The sequence below is a fragment of the Hypomesus nipponensis genome, chromosome 10 (genome assembly GCF_054491055.1).
Source record: "Hypomesus nipponensis isolate SF chromosome 10, ASM5449105v1, whole genome shotgun sequence".
In the NCBI taxonomy this organism is placed as follows: Eukaryota; Metazoa; Chordata; class Actinopteri; order Osmeriformes; family Osmeridae; genus Hypomesus; species Hypomesus nipponensis.
The window spans coordinates 12,038,633-12,060,670 of record NC_140370.1 but is presented as its reverse complement, the minus strand read 5'-3'; the positions used below and the strand labels follow the sequence as shown (position 1 = coordinate 12,060,670).

The window sequence follows — 22,038 nt, the reverse complement described above, 5'->3', positions numbered from 1 at the left end:
TTTATCCTTAGTTACTCAATACTCAGTGCCCACTGCCTCTTACTGCCAATCCAGACCTAAAAGTCCTCAAGTCTTCATTCTGACAAATATTTGGTAATATATACAATACCAAGTGCTTAATCAAAATGATCATATTACTACTAAAAGGCCTACCACAAACAACCATGCGACCCCCTTGAAAAAGTCCTTCTGGCCTGGTCAGCACGTATTAAAGGACAAGCAGTTATTAAAAACCCCACGGCCTCATGGGAGTGAGTGGAGTGACCGCGGCGGAGCCCATCGTTATAACAGCCACCATTGTCTTCAGCGGCTGCCTTGTCTTGAACTGACCCTGCTTCTCTTTGCCTGGGAGGCCAGACCTCGTGTGGCTGACGATAAAACAAACAGACAGGGCAACATTTATACAGTCAGGTGTCATGACAAGGGGTAAACAGCTTACTGCCTACGGGCTCCCAAGAGACAGAATGGGCTAATAGTGGAGCCATCATCATCACCAGCGTCATCACTGTAAACCATCACTTTCTCGACACAGCAGCAATATCAGGCAACAGCTCTAAAAACCACCTCGAAATGGACAGTCTCAGCTAGAAACACTCCAGGGCTGCGATGTTTTCTCAGCGAAGCTTTATTAATTCATCACTGAACTAATGACATCAATTGCCATGGCAAAAAAACAAGAATATGGTCTAAGCGGTGCGAAGAGGGATGAAAAACGCCTTCCACAGAGGCAAAGGCACGACAAGCTCAAGTGCAAACGTGGAGGCGATGCATAGTAAGCCCAAACGCAATTATCTTCGTTTGCTCCAGTTTCGCTGTGTGTCTGAAGAGCTGGCGTGCGATTAAGGAGCCTTCGGGGTGGACCTGCGACAGCACGCGGGGAGTCATTACCTCAGCCAAATAGACGACTCATTGTTTTTAGATCCGGCAACAGCAATAGAAAACAAATCTTCCTTTGGTATAATCAATCAGTGTATACATAGGCTCCACTTCGCACACAGGCATAAACATAGTCTATTGTGTCAACCTGAAATGTGCACCTTCAGAATCATGTGTAAATATCGCACAGGTTGTGTTAATCTAGAAGGCTAGCCAGCACTCCACCCCCTCCACCCTAAAGACCCACTAATCATATCTAAACCACATATGACCACCTGACAGATGGCATAACGTGGGCACAGAGGTTATTTTCTGACGGTGTGAAAATCATCGCACTGGCACTTTCCAAGTCGCCAGCTGGTCTTTTTCAAAACGCTCCCTCTCATTTGGTTTAAAAACAATGTTATTTTTCTCAATTTGTCATGCATCCCTTGTGTCTCCATTCGAGTATAGGTTCTTCTGCATTGTGTGGCGCGTGAACAAGACTGGTAATTAAGGTGAACCCTTCAAAGTGACAGCCTCCCATTGCCAATGTAGTATACCTTAGGTGGCCCACCTCTGCACTTGAGAGCAACAGTGTAATAAAGCTGTTGTTCATATTCAGTTAATATCCACCCTACAAAAAAACAAGGTCTTAATTCCAGATTTTGTCCAGAGGAAATCATCTATTCCATCAGCCACACACAACCAAGTTTAATGGCACTTGGGATATTGCATTCAAATATGCAGTCATCTAACAAACTTCAGGGTTTGTCGCAAAGGAATATATTCCACCTTTCATTCATCTTAAATAGATCAGTCAACTCTTAACACCACTTTGGTTCAACATTGCCGTTTTCTAAGCTCTGATGTCCACCATAGCAGTAAGGCAGCTTAAAAATCGTATGCACTGTTTTAAGATCTTGTGATGCTTTAGTCTGCATTAGTTCCTCGATAATTGTGCTAACCAAACCTCTTCATTTATTCAGGGCAAATCCCTGGAAAGACTAGGTAGTTTACATTAATTGAAATCCCATTTATTTTCCATCAGCTAACTAGCCACCTGTGAAACCAGTTTTGAAACCATGCCTTAAAGGTGCAGGGCTACAATGCCTAGCTATGGCTTTTATTCGTGTTTATTCTCTTCCATAAAACCACTGGAGAGGCACATAACCAACGCGCATCATTACATTGTAAAACACAATGACAAGGTTGCACACAGCATTGGTACAGAGAAGCTAAGTGTGGCGGAGTGGAATTAAAAAAATAAATTTCCCGTCTAATTACAGGAAAGGAAATTGCGCAATGAAAACGGAGGTGGGGACATTATCAGTGGGGTAAAAACACATTGTTTCAACCCAGGAAGCACAATTACTGGTGTTTGTACTATGCAATTAAAAGCTGCCATTCAGACAATGGGACCCTTCCCCAATAAACACTAAAGACAAGCAAACTGACGCAGAGCAACTACTCCAGGATCCAAACAGATGTAGGAGCAGATGACAAAATGTAAACATCACCATGGTAGCAAAACAATATCAACGGATGAGGAGGAGAAAACCATCAACCCAGTGCAGCTCTGTGGGCTGTGGGACCTAAACATCACTTTACATAACATGCACACCAAATAAACAGCTCACTGCAGGGGGGGAAACCGAACCCGTGTGAAAAGAATGACACACACACATCAAAGTTGAAAAAATCCCAGGGTTTATTGAGGGAAAAAAAGCTTTTACTCAGTTGTGGTTAACATGTGAAACCTATATGTGACAGTCAAGACTACTCCTACACTGAAAGAGGCATGTCTGACTCATCGCCCAGCCCTTCTCTGCTCAGCACAATTGCGCCCCCTCACACTGAACACACTGTGTGGGGGAACTGCAGCCTCCTAATGGGAAGAAACGGAACATCGTCCAGCAAGAAACAGATCTGATGAGTAAACTAGTAACAGTTGGGTAATGTGTGTGCTTATGAAATGAATCCTGAAAGAAGAACAAAAGAGGGAGAGAAACAACGGAACACTCCGACTGACATCAACCTCACTTCGACAAATTCAGAGAAATCCTTAAACAGAACGCAAGAGCCGCTTCCGCGCCCCCCTTTTCCCTCCGTGGTTCTGCGTCTCTACGCCGGAGCCTTGTACTGGTGGTGCAGCATGAGCACGTCCTCCTGAGACACCCTGTCCCAGCCCTTGCTGTGGACGTGGTACAGGTTGACCTGGCCCCCGCTGTAGGCGTCGCGGTAGGTGGCCTGGTAGATGGCGCGGCGTCCTAGCTCGCACGCCTGCTCCACCGTCAGGTCCTGCCGGAGGCCGCTGTCCACCACGCCGTAGGCGTACATGGACCCCGAGCCCACGGCAAACAGGTCGCCGCACACGCGGTTCCCCTCCGAGTCCACGTAGTACAGTCCTGGAGACACAGAGGGGGCGACAGGGGGGGGGCGGTCAATACCAAGTGACAAAAGGGGTGAGGGGGTATACAAAAGGAAGCGTCGAAAGGAAGTTTTTGTGTGTGTTGTGTAACTGTGTGTGTCACACACATACACACACGCTCTTCCCTCAAGGATTATGAGTTGTACTCCTCCAAGTAAAACAAGCCCAACAGAACCTGCTGACAAAGCGGCCCAAAGACACTGTCCACCGCAGGGCAAGGCCGGAGGGCGTATTGATCCATCCAACACAAAATTAATTATCGACCAGCACCTGAGCCAAGCAGGTGACCCCCCCCCCCGTAAGACAGATTGGGGGGGGGGGGGGGGGGAAGAGAGCTGTCCACTTATACATGTACACACACACACACACACACACACACAAGTAGGTTTTCAAACTTCGCTCAGATTAAACTAAACCCAAGAATATACTCAGACAGCATGCCAGCAAGACACACGAGCACACACACACACACACTCGAGGCAGGCTTGCGCATTTGCTCGTGAGACAGTTTGTTTCACAACATGACACTGGAAGGGGCTTGATCATAGTGACGCAGTGTGACTAGCCCCAGCCTGTGTTCTTATGGAGCCAACATGCAGATGGTGAAAAAGGCTGTGAAAAGGCCCGCTTCTCCGACACCCGTCACAACGAGAACCTGTGAGAATGACACGTGTCTGCCCACGCACCGCGGGCCCCCCTCGCACGCACGGCGCAGAGGCCCGCGAACGCACAGGTGCCGCGGCGCCTTAATAAGACGCCGACGCACGCACGCAGGTGTAGCAACACAAAGCGGGGCCCTAACATCTCACATCCCTCACAGAGAAGCCCTTCAAAAGATCCTTAGATGGTAGATAACAGAACCATTCTCTGGAGGGTTGGGACAGTCTATTAGAGGGATACTTTCTTTCTAGAGAGCAGGGGGGGGAATTTAGATTTGCTTTCAACCGGCAAATTGCACCTTCCGTATGAGTCGTTAGCTCCCCGTGATAATCGCACAGCCCGTGCCTGTAGAGGGCTAATTTGCCCATTTTGGATCCGCCTGTGTCTCTGAAGGCTGAGGAGGACTGGTTAAAAATGTACTAGGGGAGTGCTTTCTAAAGGCAGCCGCTCATGATAAGAGGCAGGAGGAGGAGGAGGACTCTTCAGGGACACCAACGCCACACCTGGAGTCTTTGTAAATCAGAATGCGGCAGCGTCAGAGGACTGTGTGAGCGTGCGTCACAAATAGCGAGACACATTGAAAAAAAAATATATATGAAAAAAGGAGCAGAGAGGGTGACGCTAACTGGGAGCGGACAAACAAGGGCTCCGATTCACGAGGCCTCCCACAAAACGGGGGGGGGGGGGGGGGGGTGGTGGTGAGACTTGCTCTCTCGCCCTTCCCCATCCTCTCTTCCACTCCATCAGCCAGGTGACAGGCGGTTTAGGGTTGGCCTCTTCTCCCCCCCCTCCCCCCTCCGTGTGACGGTGCTGCTGCGAGCCGGGAGTGACAGCCTTCAGAGGGAGGGAGGGGAGGAGGAGGGGCGCGCCGTCATCAAACGAGCGTCTGCTGCCCTTCTCACTAGAAGGTGGGGGGGGGGGGGGGAGGAGAGAAGCCTCAAAACGACAGAAGCTGGCAGATGCTCCAGCACCAGGGGAGCGGCTGAAGCAGCAACAGCTAACCTGTGTCTCAACAACAGTCTCAGGATCAGATCAGGTTGTGCGCTTTCACAGTCAAAAACAGCACTTTCCCTCCCTTTTAGGTTAGTCGGGGCATCCATCATCACACTCCAGAGTCGTGGGATGTGTGACATGGGTGTCATTGAGCCTGCTCCAGCCCCATTTTGGGCCACTTACCTCTCGCCGCGACAGGCTATTTGTCCTCTAGCTGACAGCCACATCGCTGACAGCTCACCAGGTTAAGAGCATCCTTTCGCACAGCCACTAACAAGCGCCGAGTTAAGCATATTTGTCGGGCTCTCGGCCCTGGTCTTATTTCATGCAGCACTTAAGACCCTTCATCCGGCCAATAACTGTGCTTGATGTCATTGCGGGCTGCTAATGAGCTCCTTCTTAATCGAGATTGATTTCATTTACATGACATTTACCTTTCCATTCAATCACCGCCAATGCAGTGATACCCAGTCTCCATACTATTGAACAAATACCCAATCATTTTTTTTCCTCGATTAATGGCCAGGAGTGAACATCATGTCATTTAAGGTTCCCTGGCAGCGAGACTAGGGAAAGGGTATAGGCTGTCATTTTGTGCAAGCAGACTGTGCCTGTGAGAGCGGTGCTCCATCGATCACGAGGCCCCAGCATTATGCATGCGACCCAATTGTCCTGAGCTGAGACCCCGGCGTCCATCATCACGCCATCTCGGCCTGGCCCAGAGGCCCAGCCGCATCGATTTCCCATTACCGTGTCACTGTGGCGGCCCCTTTAAGCACACCTCAGGTGATGTACTGCCTCGAACTGCTCGGCAGCATCCAAAACAAACTGGGATGACGCGGCTTAAGACAAGGGGAGGGGGGGGGGATCAGAAGAGCTCCAGCACCATCTAGTGGCCTAAAACAACATTTCTTCTATGACTCAACAGGTTTAATTACAATAATCTACATTTACATGGTCTATTATATAATTGTGAAATGGGAGTTTTTCCTTGCCTTCTTTGAGGGTTTAGGTTGGTTGAGGGGCAGTTCTATGGGCATATGTGAAGCCCTCTGTGATATGCTTGCGTGTAATAAGGGCTGTACAAATAAATGTTGATTTGATTTCTCTAAATACGTTCATAACCCATCTGTTTTTTCTGTATTGTTGATACAGAAATGCATAGGTCTCTTAAGACCAAATGCAAAGAGCAAGGGAAGCTATTCCCAGAGAAACACACATACTCCCTAGTCCTTCTAGTCCACGATGGTGGGGTTGCTGTGGGGGTGCGCTTTTAAACCAACCAAGAAGCAACACACACATCAGTCTTATTGTGTGAAGTTGCATGGTAGAAACCTGAACCCACATTTAACCTCATGTAAACATAATTTGACAGTGGCTCTACTTGCCTGTCAGATTGCAGACACATGCTTTTATGTTGGTAAATACGTAAATGTGTGTAGATAGGTGTGACATTTACCTGGTCCTCTCTTGTCCCAGCCACACACCATTGTTCCCATGCTTAGGCCCATTCCCTTGTACTGGTAGACCATGTTGGCCAACAATTTGGAGGCTGCTGCCACAGAGATTCGCTCCTTGTTGCGAAGCTCATAGATGCGACACTGGCGAGCCAGAAGCCTTTCCCAAAAGCTGCAGTCGGCAGCACCTCCGGCCATGGTGCCCAGCAGGTAGGGATTGATCTCAATCACCTTCTTCACTGTTTGAGAGGCGATGTAGGCGCCAGCTGTGGCTCTGGAATCCACCGCAACTATGACACCATGCTGGAACTGAAGGAATTTGTAAATAGGAAGTAGAAATAAATGAGGGTTTCAGGATACTGATGGGAAATTTTTAACAGCAAGGATAACGTTACCATGTTAGCAAAGCAATGAGCAAGCAGAATCTACTGGCAACGTGCACCAGTAATCTAGCCATAAGCATGTCACTGCGGTGATGTTCGGCATTATTATCAACTGTGCTGAACCATTTAGTCCGATTTAATATGTTGTACACTTATAACACAGCGATCCACAGATAGCAAGCTAAATAGATAGCTGTACAACTTACTTTGAATGCCAAAGTGGTGGTCCCATGGAGAAATTCTATTTTCCTCTCGGGGCCTTCCTCGTCCACGGGGTTCATAGAAGCTCTCACGGCAAAATTAAGACTTTCGTCCAAGTCATTACGGCCACAACCGTAGCCAAAAGACCTATCTTTACCAAATGAAAAATCCGCACACTCACTCTGTAACACACTTGACAGCGCCATCTTGGAGTTTATAATATGAACAAGTAACTTCCGTCGTTTGTGTTCTTTTGGCGGAAATGTAAATCAATAGGGAGTCAATAGGGTGTCCATTCACAGTGCCCTCTAGCGTACTGGCTGAACAATGATACGCAGCCTCCATGACGCACTTGTCACTTTTCTGTTTGTTACCTCGTTATGAGATTTGCTAAATTGATGCCTTTCCCATTCCCTTTTCACACTCATTTATCTATCCTATTTAATTCCCCATCATTTTCCTTTTCTCATTTAAATAAAAAAAGAATACATCCACTTTTAAGCAGATGTCTGTATCTAAATTATGATACAATTATGATTGCACAATTATCACCCAAGCCTTTCAACATCTAATATGTAGCCTTCCCCATTCAATCCCAGCCAAAATCCCTTTAATTGATTCTTACATTTTTGTCTCATCTATTCTTTCTTGCACTCTCTTCCTCAACCCCTCCTTCTTTCTGTAGTATTCCTCTTTGAGGTCCTCTCTATCTCTTCGGCTCCATCCCTGGGCAGTTATGTGATACAGGTCTACACTGTTCCCTGAGTAGGCATCCCTGTGTGTGGCTCTGAACACTGCCTCTATGGCCAGGGAAAATGCTTCCTTTTCACTCAAGCTCCAGCTAAAGCCACCATCCAACACTCCATACGCATAAGGAGAGCCTGAGCCAACTGAGAAAAGCTCTCCCTCCAGACGGGCACCATCACTGCACACATAAATCACCTTGGGGCCATAACGACCACTGACAGGATACCGTGACGGTCCAATGTTGGTCCCCACTTGTCCCACTCCATCACAAACACCTTGCGCCAGGCCATCTTGAATAACACCTTGCCTTTCAGACTCTTCAGTCTTTTTGAGAGGCATCGTTGCTATGGAGCCACTTCCTGGCACCTCTGATTCTATCCTATCAGAACTGGCCACTGTGGAATCCACCACCTTTGCCACCTCCTCATCCCAGCCGCAAAGCGTGGCAGCCACACACACTTCAGTACCTTTAAAGGGGTGCAGCATATGAGAGAGGAGCTTGGCGGAGCCACCAATGGATAGGCGGCGGTGGTGACGTAGTTGGTAGAGACGTATCTCCCTAGCCAAGATCCGCTCCCACAGCATGCAGTCTGCACCACTGCCCGAGGAGGCCACCACCAAATGGGAGTGGAGGGGCATTAGCTTCTGAACGGCTGGACAAGCGACAAGCCCACCAGCACTGGCACGGGAATCTGCTGCAGCGATAACACCCCCCTGAAAAACAAACCCCAAGGTAGTGGTGCCGTGACACAGTGGGAACGGACGCTGAACGGGACGTGAAGGAGAAGAAGTGGAGAAAGCGGATGAAAGTCTGTTCCATTGAACAGAGCTTTGTGGGGTTGGTATGAAAAAGTGCAGTGGGATCCCCCCATATCTGTCAGATGATTTGCATGATTGCCATCCAAGATTTTGTCCATTGGTTATATCCAAGTTTGGAGGATTATGCTCCATAGCTGTAGAGAGTGAGTCAGGAGTGTGCCACCTGTGATGATTGAGATTGCCCTGAAATCCACAGACATCTTGTAAAGCCATAGGTAGTAAGTGGTTGTCCTTGCAGCAACAGGTATTCAGAAACGTAACTAACGCATAAAACAGTTATCGATACAGTCAATTCAATCAAAGTACTTACAACACTATGATTCATACATGCCTTTTACTACTGTGTTTTGACGAAAACCTGAACTATGACAGCCTTTTATAGAACGCACACACCCACACGACTAGCTTCTAGTGGTGATATCTGATAGTGACTCTATAACAATGGTGATGTGATATATAATAATAGAAGCCACTCTACAAGCCTTACTTTCTCAATTTAGCTGATGCACCTCGTAATTTAATAACATGTGAAGACACAACATGCTGTTGATGAATTATATTATTCATTTGAACAAAACAACAAAAGGCGTATTTTGAAATAATAGTCAATGTCGTATAGATATATGTTAATAAAAAAACGTCATTCAAAATGCATCACTACATAAACGTTCAAACTCATGCTTGTGCTACTATCGCGATAGCCATTAACAAGAAACTACACTCCTTAAGTGCACATTTTGGCTCTCATTTTGCTCTAAGATCAATGACAATTGCTACCCATGCAGGACCAAGATGGCGTCCATTTCCCCAATACCACGAGCATCCCTTTGCTCTTCTTCCTCCTCACTCACTCGGATGATGGCGTCCGCTAGTACAGGAGGCAGGGTGTCCTGCGGGAGAGATTTGAATTGTGTACCGGAGGTTGCTGATACTCTTGCTGCGGTCGCTAAACTAGGGTGAGTTTTTTCACCTCTCAGTTAGTCTGGAATTAAACCCGGTGCTGTTACCAGGTATGTTATCCGAAGCTCGTATACTTCTTTGCACGTGATGAGGCTTGCCAATGCTAGCTAACTAGCTTTACGAAGTCGCCGGTGAATTGTCAACACGTGCAAAATACAAGTAATGACTTCACGTCTTCCTCTAAATCACATTACCATACTACATGGTTGGTGCCTAGTTACTTGTGCATTGCAACGAGTACGGAATAGTGAGTGAACAATCTAACCATTGAATTTAGTTTTATGAGCCATGTGACAGTTTGAAGGGGTTATTATTTAGCCTAGGCTTTACATGATTAGCCACAGTCAAAGATAAGAATACAGGAGCAAATTGTAACACCAAACACAAAGTTCAATATCATTTAAATTAATATGCAATTGTTTTTAATCACTCTTGACAGGTTTGACTTCCTGTGCATGCCCCTGTTCCATCCGAGGTTCAGGAGAGAATTTGAGTTGGACCCCGCCAAAGTGCGAAATGGAGCCCAGACACGTTCAGACCTGCTGCTGTGTGGGAGAGGTGAGGCCCTCTCCATCCACCCACCACTTCCCTGCATCAATTAATACAGAGCCAGTTTACAGTTGGTCCATCTCACTGTGCCAGCCGTTTCAATGTTAGTTGAGTGTATTGTCCTAGTTTATGATGGCAAGAGCTTTTATGAGCAACTAACTAATGTTTTGATATCAGACTCTACTAAAATGCAAACCGGAAGAACTTACATGTTGATTCTGCCTTAGATTGGAACACTCTTATTGTTGGGAAGCTATCCCCATGGATCGAGACAGACTCCGAGATCGAAACCGAGCGCAGGAACTCCGAAGCGGTAAGTCAGACATCACCTGGCTTCTTATGTCTTGATCTGAGTTTATTAGTCAACTGAAATGGCCATTTCCTCTCCTTTATCTGTCTGCTCCTCTTAACAGGCTCTGGTCCAGGAGCTAAACTTCTCTGCTTATTTGGGTCTGCCAGCCTTCATGGTCCCTCTGAAAGGGCCTCACTGTGCCAATCTGGCACGTGTGCTGCTCAATCACATCCAGACTGGCCACCACTCCTGCATGGTAAAGGCACATACATTCATGTCTACCATTAGCCATAGCGGTTCAACACAATGTTGCCATAGGTAAAGCCGTTTTGACTGGCTAAATGATTGATTTCTTTCATGTTTTGGGTCAGTTTTGGATTCGGGTCCCGCTGATGGCATCTGAAAACTTGAGGGAAGATGTCATAGAGAATGAGCCTACCAAAAACATGGACGATGGAAGTGATGACGAGAAGACCTGGGGCTGGTAAGCCAATAGGAATCTGAATTTCCTCTGTCATTCACTCCATGTTGGATCCTGTCCCATGTTGTTGTGCGTTCCTTCTATAGGTGGCATTCATTCAGGACTCTGTGTGACTACAACAAGAGAGTGTGCTTGGGTATGAAGATTTAAATGAACCATGAGGTCGTTTTGATCAATAAGCTAGTTATCGTTAAGACAATTTTGCCTACTATTTTTTTGTCTTCTCAAAGCCATCGAAGTTGGGGAAGACATGCCCTCTGACTCAGTGATAGACAAGTGGCTTGGAGAGCCTATCAAAGCTGCCATTCTACCTACCAGCATCTTCCTGACCAATAAGAAAGGATTCCCGGTCCTATCAAAAGCGCACCAGAGAATTATCTTCCGTCTATTCAAGGTTACACCATAAAATGAATCATATCACATCTGAGTGCTAAAGGGTGCAATCCAACAAAACACTTTATACCATTCCTTATTCTTATGTTTGTTTTCTCCCTGTAGCTGGAAGCCCAGTTCATCTTCACAGGAACCAGTCGCCACAGTGAGAAGGACTTCCGCTCCTACTTGCAGTACCTCGAATATCTCAACCAGAACAGACCCACCCCCAACTCCTACGAGATGTTTGCCAAGGGTTATGAGGATTACCTCCAATCTCCCCTTCAGGTATGTGTGCATGACTAACTGTTGTCTGCTATATTGAGTGTCCTGCATGTGAGTTGGTGACTCTATTGCCTGTCTTCTTGTTTCTCACTTTAGCCCCTCATGGACAATTTGGAGTCCCAGACGTATGAAGTGTTTGAGAAGGATCCTATCAAATACTCCCAGTATCAGCAGGTGAAAGATTACCATTGCTCAATTTCAGACTAATGTTGAACCTTCCAGTCATAATATGTGAATTAGACTGAATCTCCTGGTCTCTTTGCAGGCTGTGTATAAGTGTCTTCTAGACAGAGTCCCAGAAGAGCAAAAAGACACCAATGTCCAGTGAGTTCCTCGACCTCCATCGTTTTCCTCTGTGTCCAAGTCCAAACTGTAGCCTGTCTGATTGTTAACTATCACCCTTTTTCATCTCAGAGTGTTGATGGTTCTAGGTGCTGGGAGAGGTCCCTTAGTCAATGCCTCTCTGCGTGCTGCTAAACAGGCTGACAGGAAGCTGCGTGTGTATGCCGTGGAGAAGAACCCCAACGCGGTAGTCACGTGAGTCACGCGTTCACACACACAACACACACGCTCCCCTGTCGCCCAACTTTTCTCATACTTACGCAAGTTCTTTGTCAGACTGTTGTCATCTTCACCACAGACTTGAGAACTGGCGGTTCGAGGAGTGGGGCGATCAGGTGACCGTGGTGTCATGCGACATGCGTGAATGGGTGGCACCGGAAAAGGCAGACATCATTGTGAGCGAGCTGCTCGGGTCATTCGGTGACAACGAGCTGTCCCCCGAGTGCCTGGATGGAGCTCAGCACTTTCTCAAAGGTACCTAGCGACCCAAACATGTACTTTCTTAATGCCATTCCACTTTCACATCGCTTCAAACTGTGAAAGTGATAGATCTCGCGCTCACTGCTTTCTCATTGTTTCTGTTTTCGCTTCCATCCATATCTGTATCTTTCCCTACTTCATCCTGTTTTCTTTCTCCACCCCTCAGAGAATGGGGTGAGCATCCCCTGTTCCTACACCTCCTTCCTGGCACCCCTCTCCTCCTCCAAGCTGTATAACGAGGTGCGTGGATGTAGAGAGCGGGACAAGGACCCAGAGTGCCACTTTGAGACACCTTATGTCGTTAGGCTGCACAACTTCCACCAGCTGGCCGAGCCAAAGGCTTGCTTCACTTTTAAGCACCCCACTAAAGGTAGAGCTGCACACACATTACCATACCACACCACTGGTAGCCCTGTAATGGCCACCTTCAACATTATGTATGTAAGAACGATTGTGAAAACCCTTTCTCTTTGCGTTCCAGATATGAACAACAACCGATATCAGTGCCTCAGATTCTCAGTGGGGTGTAACTCTGTGCTTCATGGCTTTGCTGGGTACTTTGAGACGACACTCTATGGAGATGTAACACTCAGTAAGTCACTGTAGGGATGACAAGTATGATAACCTTGGCAATGATTTGTAAAGTTTCTGTATAATCCATACATAGATCATTGACCACTCCATTGTTTTTATGTGTGCAGGTATCAAGCCAGAGACCCATTCTCCTGGAATGTTCTCCTGGTTTCCCATTCTGTTCCCACTCAAGGTGAGTTAGTCACTCAAGAACTTGTTCCTTTCTAACCACCACTTACTGCTTTTGTAGCAAATTGTCTTAATACTTTGTACATTAATATATAAAAACAAGATTTGTGGAATGTTGATCTGTTCCCTCCCCTGCCCCCCCCCCCCCCCCAGCAACCTATCCCTTTGACGCGGGATGACGATGTCAGTGTAAGGTTCTGGAGGTGCAACAATGGGAAGAAGGTGTGGTATGAGTGGGCTGTGACCGAGCCCACGTGTTCTGCCATCCACAACCCTGCTGGACGATCCTACACCATTGGCTTGTGAAGACGACAAGCATCAGACACCTACGAACACGTGCACACGCATACATACGCACACATCTATAAACAGGGCCCTCACTTGTGATTGAAGTGGAGGTAGTCAGGGATCGTCTTTGACTTATATTTTGGAGCCCGCAGCCTGCACAGGTACGGTTCAAAACCTGCAACCTTGTCATGGCAAGGGCTAACACACAAGGGTATATACCTGCATATACCTGACTGTGGTGTGCCAGTGGGAACGAGGGCCTCAACTTTGCATGGTCATCATCCCTACACAATTGTTTTTGGGTTTTGTTACAATGCAGTCTTGGTGTTCGTACATGGCTTCTCTGAGGTTCCTCATGTTTTTGTTTTATTTTAACTGTATTTTTTTTAACGATAACTTAGAATCAGAAAGAGAACAATTTCACACAGCTCGAAATTGAGACGGAGTATGTAGGCTGTTCTGGTCATGTGTTTGCTGGTGTTCATTTCTTTTTGTTACTGTATCTTTGTCTGAACCATGTTGATCAATAAAAGCATAACTACAAGGTGCTGTGTCACTGCGGTTACATGTATATGACACATTCCCAAAAGTGTGTACATGGATATAAAGAACTTTATTCAATGAAAATACACAATTTTATGACAAGTTTAACAAGTTTTCAAATGTTTATAACTCACCAGTAGGTGTTCCAAGTTGAAAGGCAATTGGACTGCATGGTTCTATCCATGTTGAGCAAATGTAATTGCCAATTACCAACACACCTTTCTGTCATCAGTGTAGGTCCTTGTGTAATGGTACCTTGTGCACTGACGCCCTGACCCAGGCTAGTACAACATCAAAACCAAGATCTTCATTTGCAGTGACCTATCACAACTGCAGCAACGCAGCATCATGAACAGGGTGTGCCCACCATATCCCTATACATAATGTTTAGATAGCAACCTGGGCTTTACCATGGTGTATTCAACCAACCAAATGCACAGACACTGGACCCGTATTCTAATATTTACTGCAAGCATGTATATTCCTGAACTGATGTAGCAAAATGTTGGGTTTAAGTTACCGACGCCCACGCTTGTCTTATCATTAAGACACATGCAGAGTGTTAAAGCACATGATGACTGTTCTCGTAATAGCAACATAGTTTCTTGTTTTGTAATCTGGGATCCTGCTGAGCTTCGGCGAAGGGGCGGGGCTCAAACAATGTTTAATGTTCGGACACGGTGATTGGTTACAAATGACGAGCGTTTCAACCCAGTGCTTCCACTAATTTTCCAAGGTAGCGACCCGGCAGACAATCGTTATCTTCTACATCTTTCCCAGCTGCAATACATTGTGTCGAACATGAAGTCTATCACTTAATTTTAAGCTCTCAACTGGATTTATTTAGGAGACAGTGGTTGCTGAAGAGTCGGGGTGAGTGTGTTTTGAATTTGCAAAACAAAGTGTGAAATTGCCCTGTGCAGGCTAACGGTATCCTTGCCAAAAAAAAAAACATGCTAAATAAAAAAAATAACACCATCAGATAAGACAACTTTACTTTTAAGCCATTAAGAGCTCGTTTAAAACCATACACCATATTCGTAGATGGGGACAATTTCAGCCCAAACTGAAAAAGACATCGGTTGCCTGGAAATATTTGTATTATTTGTTTGTCATTTTTTTAATTAGTAACAAGTGTGTGTATAGTTCTAGTTGTGTTCTTTATTAAGTGATCAATTTATTCGTTTTTCAAGATTAGATTTTTGTGGCTATTTTATGTTTTATCTAGACAGGTGGAGCTGGGACTGGTCGCAGCTCCACGTCGCATAGCCGGGCCTGCTTTGAATTATTCATGTGTTACTAATAATAGAAGTAGCTAATCCTTGCAGATATATGGAAAAACGTAAGCGTTTATCAGTATCTTAAATAAAACCCCTTCTTATAGAAATTACTGAAACAATTTGAGGAAAAATAATATCAAATGGTTGCTTTTGTCAGGTAGCTGTTTGTCAGGCTGAAGTTTGTTTCTTAAAGCAGCTTCATTCGCAATTGCCAGTTTACCTTAAATTGCAACACAGGCTAAACTGATGTTTAGGATTTTTTTCAGAGTAAACTTTCTACAGCAGAAATGTAGGCCTACTGAACAAAAGAAAAAAACGGTATTTTTGGAACGTCTTATATTATGCATAGCGTCGTTTGGGCTTAACATATCGTTACTCTTAAAACTCCAAACGTAGGTGTGCGTTTGTATCCAAACCTGGGCCAGGATAATTTTTATGGTGGTATTATTCTGCTTGATATGACCACCAATTTATATAACCTAACGGTATATCAAAAGTTTGAAATGTATTTGAACATGGACAGTTATATTCCTTAACACCTCAAGACCTAAGGATCTAGGGAATGTATTTTACCAAGTTGGAGTAAGCCTCATTACAACGTCGATATCTGCATGTAATCTACAGAAGACGGAGCATCGATCTCAACTGTGCGCATTGAAGAGAGGAGTTTTGTACAGGAGTTATTTGTAGACGCAAAATGACTGAGAGTCTCAGGCAGCGTGGAAATCCACCCGCGGACGGTGATGATTACGACTGTGATGAGGTCAAGACGACTGGGAGCTCAGTGGTGGCACTGAAGAAGGAGATTGGCCTTGTCAGCGCATGTGGAATTATTGTTGGTAAGTCGTGCTTATTGGAAAGTCTTGTCTGTCTCAGTAATTCAGGTGTGGAGATACGCCCGTTTTGATTCCACAAAGTGTGGAAGTGTACAGTTTCCTAAAGCCATGTGTCTTCATTCTTCTCATTTTTGGTGTGTTATTTACAGTATGGAGCCCAAGCCCAGCATCATGCATAGTATGCCATTTAGTGTTCTTGACAGTTTCATCAGGATGGATTCGTTTAACTCAACCCACATTCAGGTCGATCAAAAGTAATCTCACTAATGCTTTGACTTCCACTTCCATGGATCAGCTACACAGTTTGCTACACCATTGACAAGAAGCACAGAATATCTTATACTGTACATGCATACACTAAACATATTATCAATCCAATGATTTAAATGGGATCAAGTCTGGGGGTGTTGTTTTAAGTTAAAGAAAACATACCAGAGAAGCTTCTGTAGTGGGTACTACTACAGAGAGGCTGGCCTAATATTTGTGAAAATTTGAGAGAATAATGGCTATAGAATAAAATGAAAATAATAAAAGTAATTATAAATAGTTGGCTTTGAGAGTTTTTTGCACAGTTATACCAAACAGGAAACAGAGGCCTTAGTGACAGGAAATTATGTCTCTCTGTTGCAATCTCCACTTGTATTGTGGCTGTTTGTCCTTGTGATAGAGATATTTTCTAACATTTCTTATATTTCAGCAGATGCACACAGCATGACACTGCATGCAGAATGTTACTGTATTCTAACATGTCCCACTTGTTAATGCATCACTTTTTCTTCTTAATGTTAGGCAACATCATTGGTTCAGGCATCTTTGTGAGTCCTAAGGGCGTCCTGGAGAATGCCAGTTCTGTTGGCTTTGCTCTCATCGTGTGGATCGTGACAGGAGGGATCACGGCTATTGGAGCCCTGTGCTACGCAGAGCTGGGTGTCACCATCCCCAAGTCTGGGGGAGACTACTCTTACGTCAACGATATCTTTGGAGGTCTTGCTGGGTGAGAGAGGAAAATCATGTGGTGACGAGATGGGAATTTGAGACCTTCCTCTCTGTCTTTCATGGACAATTTTATTGTATACATGCATGTACAAAGCTGTACAGTAATCCCTCGTTTGTACTTTAGGAATTATTTTTGACCTAGTTTTATTCATTATGCCCTATTGTATGTTCACTGTACAACACAGTTTCTTTGTTTTCCAACTGCCATTCTTTATATTGAGGGCATGATGGTGCTGTGCACTTAAACAATGTTCAATCTTTCTGGAATGTTTCAGTGTCTGTGTTTGACTTGAGTTCATCTAATAATAAGCCTAGTGTGTAATGGTGTGTGTTTCACAAGCCTTAACTCTTCATGTTTTTAATTTAAAAAAATGCTTTGGTGTTGCAGGTTCCTGCGTCTGTGGATTGCTGTGCTCGTGATTTATCCCACCAACCAAGCAGTCGTTGCGCTCACCTTTTCTAACTACATTCTCCAGCCCCTCTTCCCCTCCTGCTTGCCTCCTGAAGGTGGCCTTCGCTTGCTGGCTGCAGCCTGTCTCAGTGAGTGTCCATCTTCACAACACACTGAAATGCAACACGTTTCCTAACACATGCAGCGACCAGTAGACTATCAGTTATATTTACTACTCTTATCAAGGTTACCATCAGAGTTACCCGGTCAAACACAAAAAAAGAACAAATGGACAGATGACAGGTGGAGTCATTTTAGTGGCAGGCAAAGCACTCAGAGGAGCCAATGGACCTGGATAATTGTCTTGTCAAAGGATAAACAGTAGAATGTCTTCCATTGGTTGAGGGCTGTCTACGCTTTACTGTTGTCGGGCAACTTTTAAAAGGAACACGTCTTGTGTAGACCTTCAAACGTTGTTTAGATAAGGCAAGCTCCACCCCACCATTCCTCGTTGCTGTCAGATATTCTTATCATGGTTCCTTTTTGGTTGTTGTTGTTTACTTGTCATTGGCAGTGCTGTTGACATGGGTGAACTGCTTCAGTGTGCGCTGGGCTACACGTGTCCAGGATGTATTCACTACTGGGAAGCTCCTGGCGCTGGGCCTCATCATTGTCATGGGCATCGTTCAGATCTGTAAAGGTTAGTTGGCTGACTGTCTTGCACTCTCCTTCTCACACACATACACACTCACACTTGTTTTTCTCTTTTTTGACGGTGTAGCAGTGCCTTTTCCTCTATTTCCATATTGAACAGTCAGGGACTAGTTGTCTACCACTTGTTATACTTAATGGTCAGACAGAAAGAGTCTTTGAGATAATTTATTGGATGAGCAGCTAGTTGGCACTTTAATTCACCCTTTCACCCATCAATCATACAGTGCAAGAGGAGACACTGATAGGTAAGAAGTACTGCAGCTAGCAGTACACTGCTATTAACGGGATTGTAGTTATGCGAGCATGAAAGGGAGGATTAAGGTTCACATTCCTCCTCATCCCATCATAATCCCCTACCACACTATGCATACATCAGTCCAGACCCGATTCATTCATATGATTAAACCACCCACTCACAAGAGAGTATAACTAAATGGCTAAGCTGTTGCAATACCCTCATGTGGACTGACCCTGGTGACTGCTGTTGGCAATGGCACACGTTGATATTCCTGGGCTATGATTCTATATTGACTTTTTATGATTCCATTTGTATTAAAGCGGCTACAATGCAGGTGGAGCATAGAGTTAAGCAATTATTTGTCATTTTAGCGTGCCTTTTATATAGACTGTATGCAAATTATTAGTGGGTTGAGTGTTATTTAGTATTATAGTCTATAATCTATCACAATTAATAACATGCTATTCACCAATGTGTTGCAGGTCAGTATTACTGGCTGGAGCCGGCTCACGCGTTTGAGACATTCCAAGACTATGACATAGGCCTGGTGGCTCTGTCTTTCTTACAAGGCTCTTTTGCATATGGGGGCTGGAACTTCCTCAACTATGTCACAGAGGAGCTGGTAGACCCCTACAGGTAAATGGTCGACACACAAAAACAGACCTAAACTAGAAATGTGTTAACATTTTTACATATTATTTGACTGGCGTACCTCAAGAGTATCACAGAAAATGACTAAACTGTGATTAGATAGCAGCTCTATAGAGATTAGCAGCTCCATTGACACTAGCATTGTGTTTTCTTTTTCCCCTCCCATGTCATCCCCTCAAGGAACCTTCCTCGTGCCATCTTCATCTCCATCCCTTTGGTGACATTCGTGTACGTCTTTGCCAACATTGCCTATGTCACCGCAATGAGTCCACAGGAGCTGCTGGCCTCCAATGCAGTTGCTGTGGTAAGAAGCCTCGCCCCTGGGTTACTTCCAGTAACATCCTTACTGTTTGACTGACTATTTAGCTCTTTCCAAATCATGGAGGGAAAAAAGCATGGATCGCCTTTAGTAGTAAAATGGAGTTTGAGTTGCCCTGGCCTGAACTGTCTGAGTTAGAGCCATGGTGTGTGTTTGTGTGTGCCTCCTCTCCTCTGCTATCTTTACTGCAACCCCCCCCCCCCCCCCCCCAGACGTTTGGTGAGAAGTTGCTAGGAGTGATGTCATGGATCATGCCCTTCTCTGTGGCTCTCTCTACCTTCGGGGGGGTCAATGGCTCCCTCTTCACCTCCTCGCGGTTAGTTGTCACTCAGTGCTGGCTGAACATTACCCTGTATTTGTGTGCATGAAGAAAAACAACATTGTAGTTGTGGGGCCACGCTCGTGGTGGAATAAAAAATTATGAATTTGGAAAAAACGATTACTGGAAAGTTCCTGAAGCCGACTTTCCAATGACATCAGTGACCCTTTTCCTTCCTCACTTTCCTATGTCCTTTTTCTCAAAACGGAGAAATCTGCCCTGCTGTGTAATATGTCCCCCTGCACATGGACTGGCTAGCTCCCTCATTTTCTTTAGAGTAGCACTGCTTTAGCAATGTTTTAGTGTTGGCTTTTTACATGTTAATGTTGTTTTTCTCTCTCCCTCCTGCTCTTCCTCTCTCAGCCTGTTTTTTGCTGGCGCAAGAGAAGGTCATCTTCCACGCCTACTGGCTATGATTCATGTGAAGCGCTGCACCCCAATCCCGGCCCTGCTGTTCACTGTGAGTTTTGTACTGACAGTTGTACCTTGGAACGCGCATTGACACACGCACACAGGAATAGTATCACTTTGAGGATATTGATTTATTGATTTTCACACAATCAGAGTATTCATTGTTTATTCCTCTCCCCTCTATTTTCTAGTGTCTGTCCACCTTGCTGATGTTGTGCACCAGTGACATTTACACATTGATTAACTATGTGGGCTTTATAAACTACCTCTTCTATGGAGTCACGGTTGCCGGGCAAATAGTTCTACGCTTCAAACAGCCTGACCTGTATCGGCCTATCAAGGTAAAGCAGGGCTTTGATCACTCAATACAATTGAACATGGTTGTTGCTTGTATTTGTAATGTTGCTTGAGATGAAGAAAATGGTAAGAATTAATTTTGTGACAGTGATGGTGGAGATTCCTTACCTAATATTTGTGAGGTTTTGTAAATGTTGCGTAGGCATTTGCTGGATATGTAATGCTCTGCTTGCTTAGTGTTTTCATAAAGATTTGTCTTGTGTCTTCAGATCAGCCTGGTGTGGCCCACCATTTACCTGCTCTTCTGGGCCTTCCTGCTGTTTTTCTCTCTATACACTGAGCCCATTGTGTGTGGAATTGGCCTGGCCATAATGTTTACTGGCGTCCCTGTTTACTTCCTTGGTGTTCACTGGGACAACAAGCCCCAGTGCTTTGACACATTCATAGGTAGGAAGGACATGTGCAGTGTTGGGTAGTAGCTCATAAAGATGAATCCCTTTTGGATTCCTTCATTTGCTGGAGCTCTCATCATAAATGTACAGTAAATCCATAATCAGATCTGTTTTCCTTCTGTTCAATCATCAAATGCTCAAAAGAAATCTCTGTCGATGTAATCCATGTCTTTTGTCTCTTTTTCACCTTCTAATTTCGACAGGTAAAGTTACCCATCTCAGTCAAAAGTTATGTACAGTAGTGTACCCTGCCATGGAAAAGAGTCCAACGCTGGGGCAGCAACAAGGAGAAGAAGAAAAGATGGAGAAGCAGGAAGATGAGAAACCTTCTAAATCTGATGAATGAACTTCTGCACATAGAGTAGCACACTAAGGTTACACCTGAAAAGGTAAATTATGTTAAATAAAAGATAGTACTGGTGCTCCATCCACCCCCAATCAGGTTCTATGCTCTGACACTTCAGTATCTTGGGGTGGTGATGGCAACATGGCGAAACCAATCTAAAGCTAAACTATCGCCGCATTCTTTATACATGCCATCCCTCCACAAGTGCATAGGGGGAGCTTAACACCTGTGACGCGAGGCCTCAATGCACTTTCACTCAAATGTACTTTTACATAGCACTGGGTTTTCATTCGTTAGAAATGTCGACTGGCCTTAATATAACATCACTGCCTCACGTATAATTCTACTGCCCTTTGACAGTAGTGTTCGATGCAATATTTTTGAGAGCTACTAATGATCAAGGCAGTCATTTTTACTGTATTCCTGAATTCAGGATGTCTGGTTTTAAGTCAATTTGTGTAATGTCTTGGAATATGTTTGATTATTTGTGCTTTGTTGGTGAGCTTGTCAAAGCCAGTGTAATAAATCTGGCAAAGTGCTAACATTTTAATACAATTTCCTAAATAGTAAACAAACAGTATTACTTTTGAGTCACTGAATTATGTTTATTGTATATTGTTTAATAAATCATTTGGTACACAATACATATAAAACATGAAAGGGAGCTTTCCTTTAAAAGTAAATTGTGTCATCTTTCATTTACTATTAGATAAGCCAACTTGAATGGTAGGGGAGGTTTCCTGTTGACAATGATACTCATGCATCCGCGCAACATGCACATAAAGGCTGGATCTATGGCAAGCCGTTTTAACCAATGAATTCTTGATATCAAGAATTCATTGGTTAAAGGATAAAACATCTTGCCATATGGATCCCCCTTAACCCCTT

At 44.8% G+C, this 22,038-nt stretch overlaps 4 protein-coding genes across 5 annotated transcripts; 2 read left to right on the top strand and 2 right to left on the bottom strand.

The window, feature by feature from the left end:
* Positions 1-2,548: 2,548 nt before the first annotated feature.
* Positions 2,549-7,218, bottom strand: psmb5 (proteasome 20S subunit beta 5). Its single transcript, XM_084706942.1, has 3 exons — positions 6,986-7,218; positions 6,399-6,705; positions 2,549-3,263 (listed from the first exon to the last, which is right to left on the bottom strand). Exons 1-3 carry the CDS (start codon positions 7,184-7,186, stop codon positions 2,980-2,982), a joined length of 792 nt encoding a protein of 263 aa, XP_084563068.1. The 5' UTR covers positions 7,187-7,218; the 3' UTR covers positions 2,549-2,979.
* Positions 7,188-8,759, bottom strand: psmb11a (proteasome 20S subunit beta 11a). The gene has a single exon (XM_084706941.1). The coding sequence runs from the start codon at positions 8,757-8,759 to the stop codon at positions 7,602-7,604; it is 1,158 nt and encodes a 385-aa protein (XP_084563067.1). The 3' UTR covers positions 7,188-7,601.
* Positions 8,760-9,331: 572 nt separating this feature from the next.
* Positions 9,332-13,901, top strand: prmt5 (protein arginine methyltransferase 5). The gene is made up of 16 exons (XM_084706940.1): positions 9,332-9,502; positions 9,946-10,064; positions 10,283-10,368; positions 10,469-10,603; positions 10,719-10,831; positions 10,915-10,964; positions 11,059-11,222; positions 11,327-11,488; positions 11,582-11,659; positions 11,751-11,809; positions 11,900-12,022; positions 12,126-12,301; positions 12,474-12,677; positions 12,789-12,899; positions 13,009-13,073; positions 13,223-13,901. Exons 1-16 carry the CDS (start codon positions 9,339-9,341, stop codon positions 13,373-13,375), a joined length of 1,962 nt encoding a protein of 653 aa, XP_084563066.1. The 5' UTR covers positions 9,332-9,338; the 3' UTR covers positions 13,376-13,901.
* Positions 13,902-14,635: 734 nt separating this feature from the next.
* On the top strand, positions 14,636-21,807 carry slc7a8b (solute carrier family 7 member 8b). Of its 2 annotated transcripts, XM_084707358.1 has the most exons (12): positions 14,636-14,773; positions 15,805-16,019; positions 16,806-17,010; positions 17,401-17,552; positions 17,978-18,103; positions 18,838-18,991; positions 19,187-19,310; positions 19,538-19,641; positions 20,008-20,104; positions 20,247-20,396; positions 20,622-20,799; positions 21,008-21,807. In XM_084707358.1, the coding sequence occupies exons 2-12, from the start codon at positions 15,878-15,880 to the stop codon at positions 21,148-21,150; spliced, it is 1,575 nt and encodes a 524-aa protein (XP_084563484.1). In that variant the 5' UTR covers positions 14,636-14,773; positions 15,805-15,877; the 3' UTR covers positions 21,151-21,807. The 2 variants fall into 2 exon arrangements, with proteins under 2 accessions (XP_084563484.1, XP_084563485.1); XM_084707359.1 differs by lacking the exon at positions 14,636-14,773 and having other exon boundaries at positions 15,487-16,019.
* Positions 21,808-22,038: the final 231 nt, after the last annotated feature.

Coding starts and splice junctions, on each gene's coding strand:
- psmb5 (XM_084706942.1), bottom strand. CDS start 7,186: ATGGCGCTGTCAAGTGTGTTACAGAGTGAGTGTGCGGATTTTTCATTT. Junction 6,706..6,985: donor CCACCACTTTGGCATTCAAA/GTAAGTTGTACA, acceptor AAATTCCTTCAG/TTCCAGCATGGTGTCATAGT. Junction 3,264..6,398: donor CTGGGACAAGAGAGGACCAG/GTAAATGTCACA, acceptor CTGTGTCTCCAG/GACTGTACTACGTGGACTCG.
- psmb11a (XM_084706941.1), bottom strand. CDS start 8,759: ATGGCTTTACAAGATGTCTGTGGATTTCAGGGCAATCTCAATCATCAC.
- prmt5 (XM_084706940.1), top strand. CDS start 9,339: ATGGCGTCCATTTCCCCAATACCACGAGCATCCCTTTGCTCTTCTTCC. Junction 10,369..10,468: donor AGCGCAGGAACTCCGAAGCG/GTAAGTCAGACA, acceptor TCCTCTTAACAG/GCTCTGGTCCAGGAGCTAAA. Junction 12,302..12,473: donor AGCTCAGCACTTTCTCAAAG/GTACCTAGCGAC, acceptor TCCACCCCTCAG/AGAATGGGGTGAGCATCCCC.
- slc7a8b (XM_084707358.1), top strand. CDS start 15,878: ATGACTGAGAGTCTCAGGCAGCGTGGAAATCCACCCGCGGACGGTGAT. Junction 17,011..17,400: donor ATCTTTGGAGGTCTTGCTGG/GTGAGAGAGGAA, acceptor TTGGTGTTGCAG/GTTCCTGCGTCTGTGGATTG. Junction 19,642..20,007: donor TCCCTCTTCACCTCCTCGCG/GTTAGTTGTCAC, acceptor TTCCTCTCTCAG/CCTGTTTTTTGCTGGCGCAA.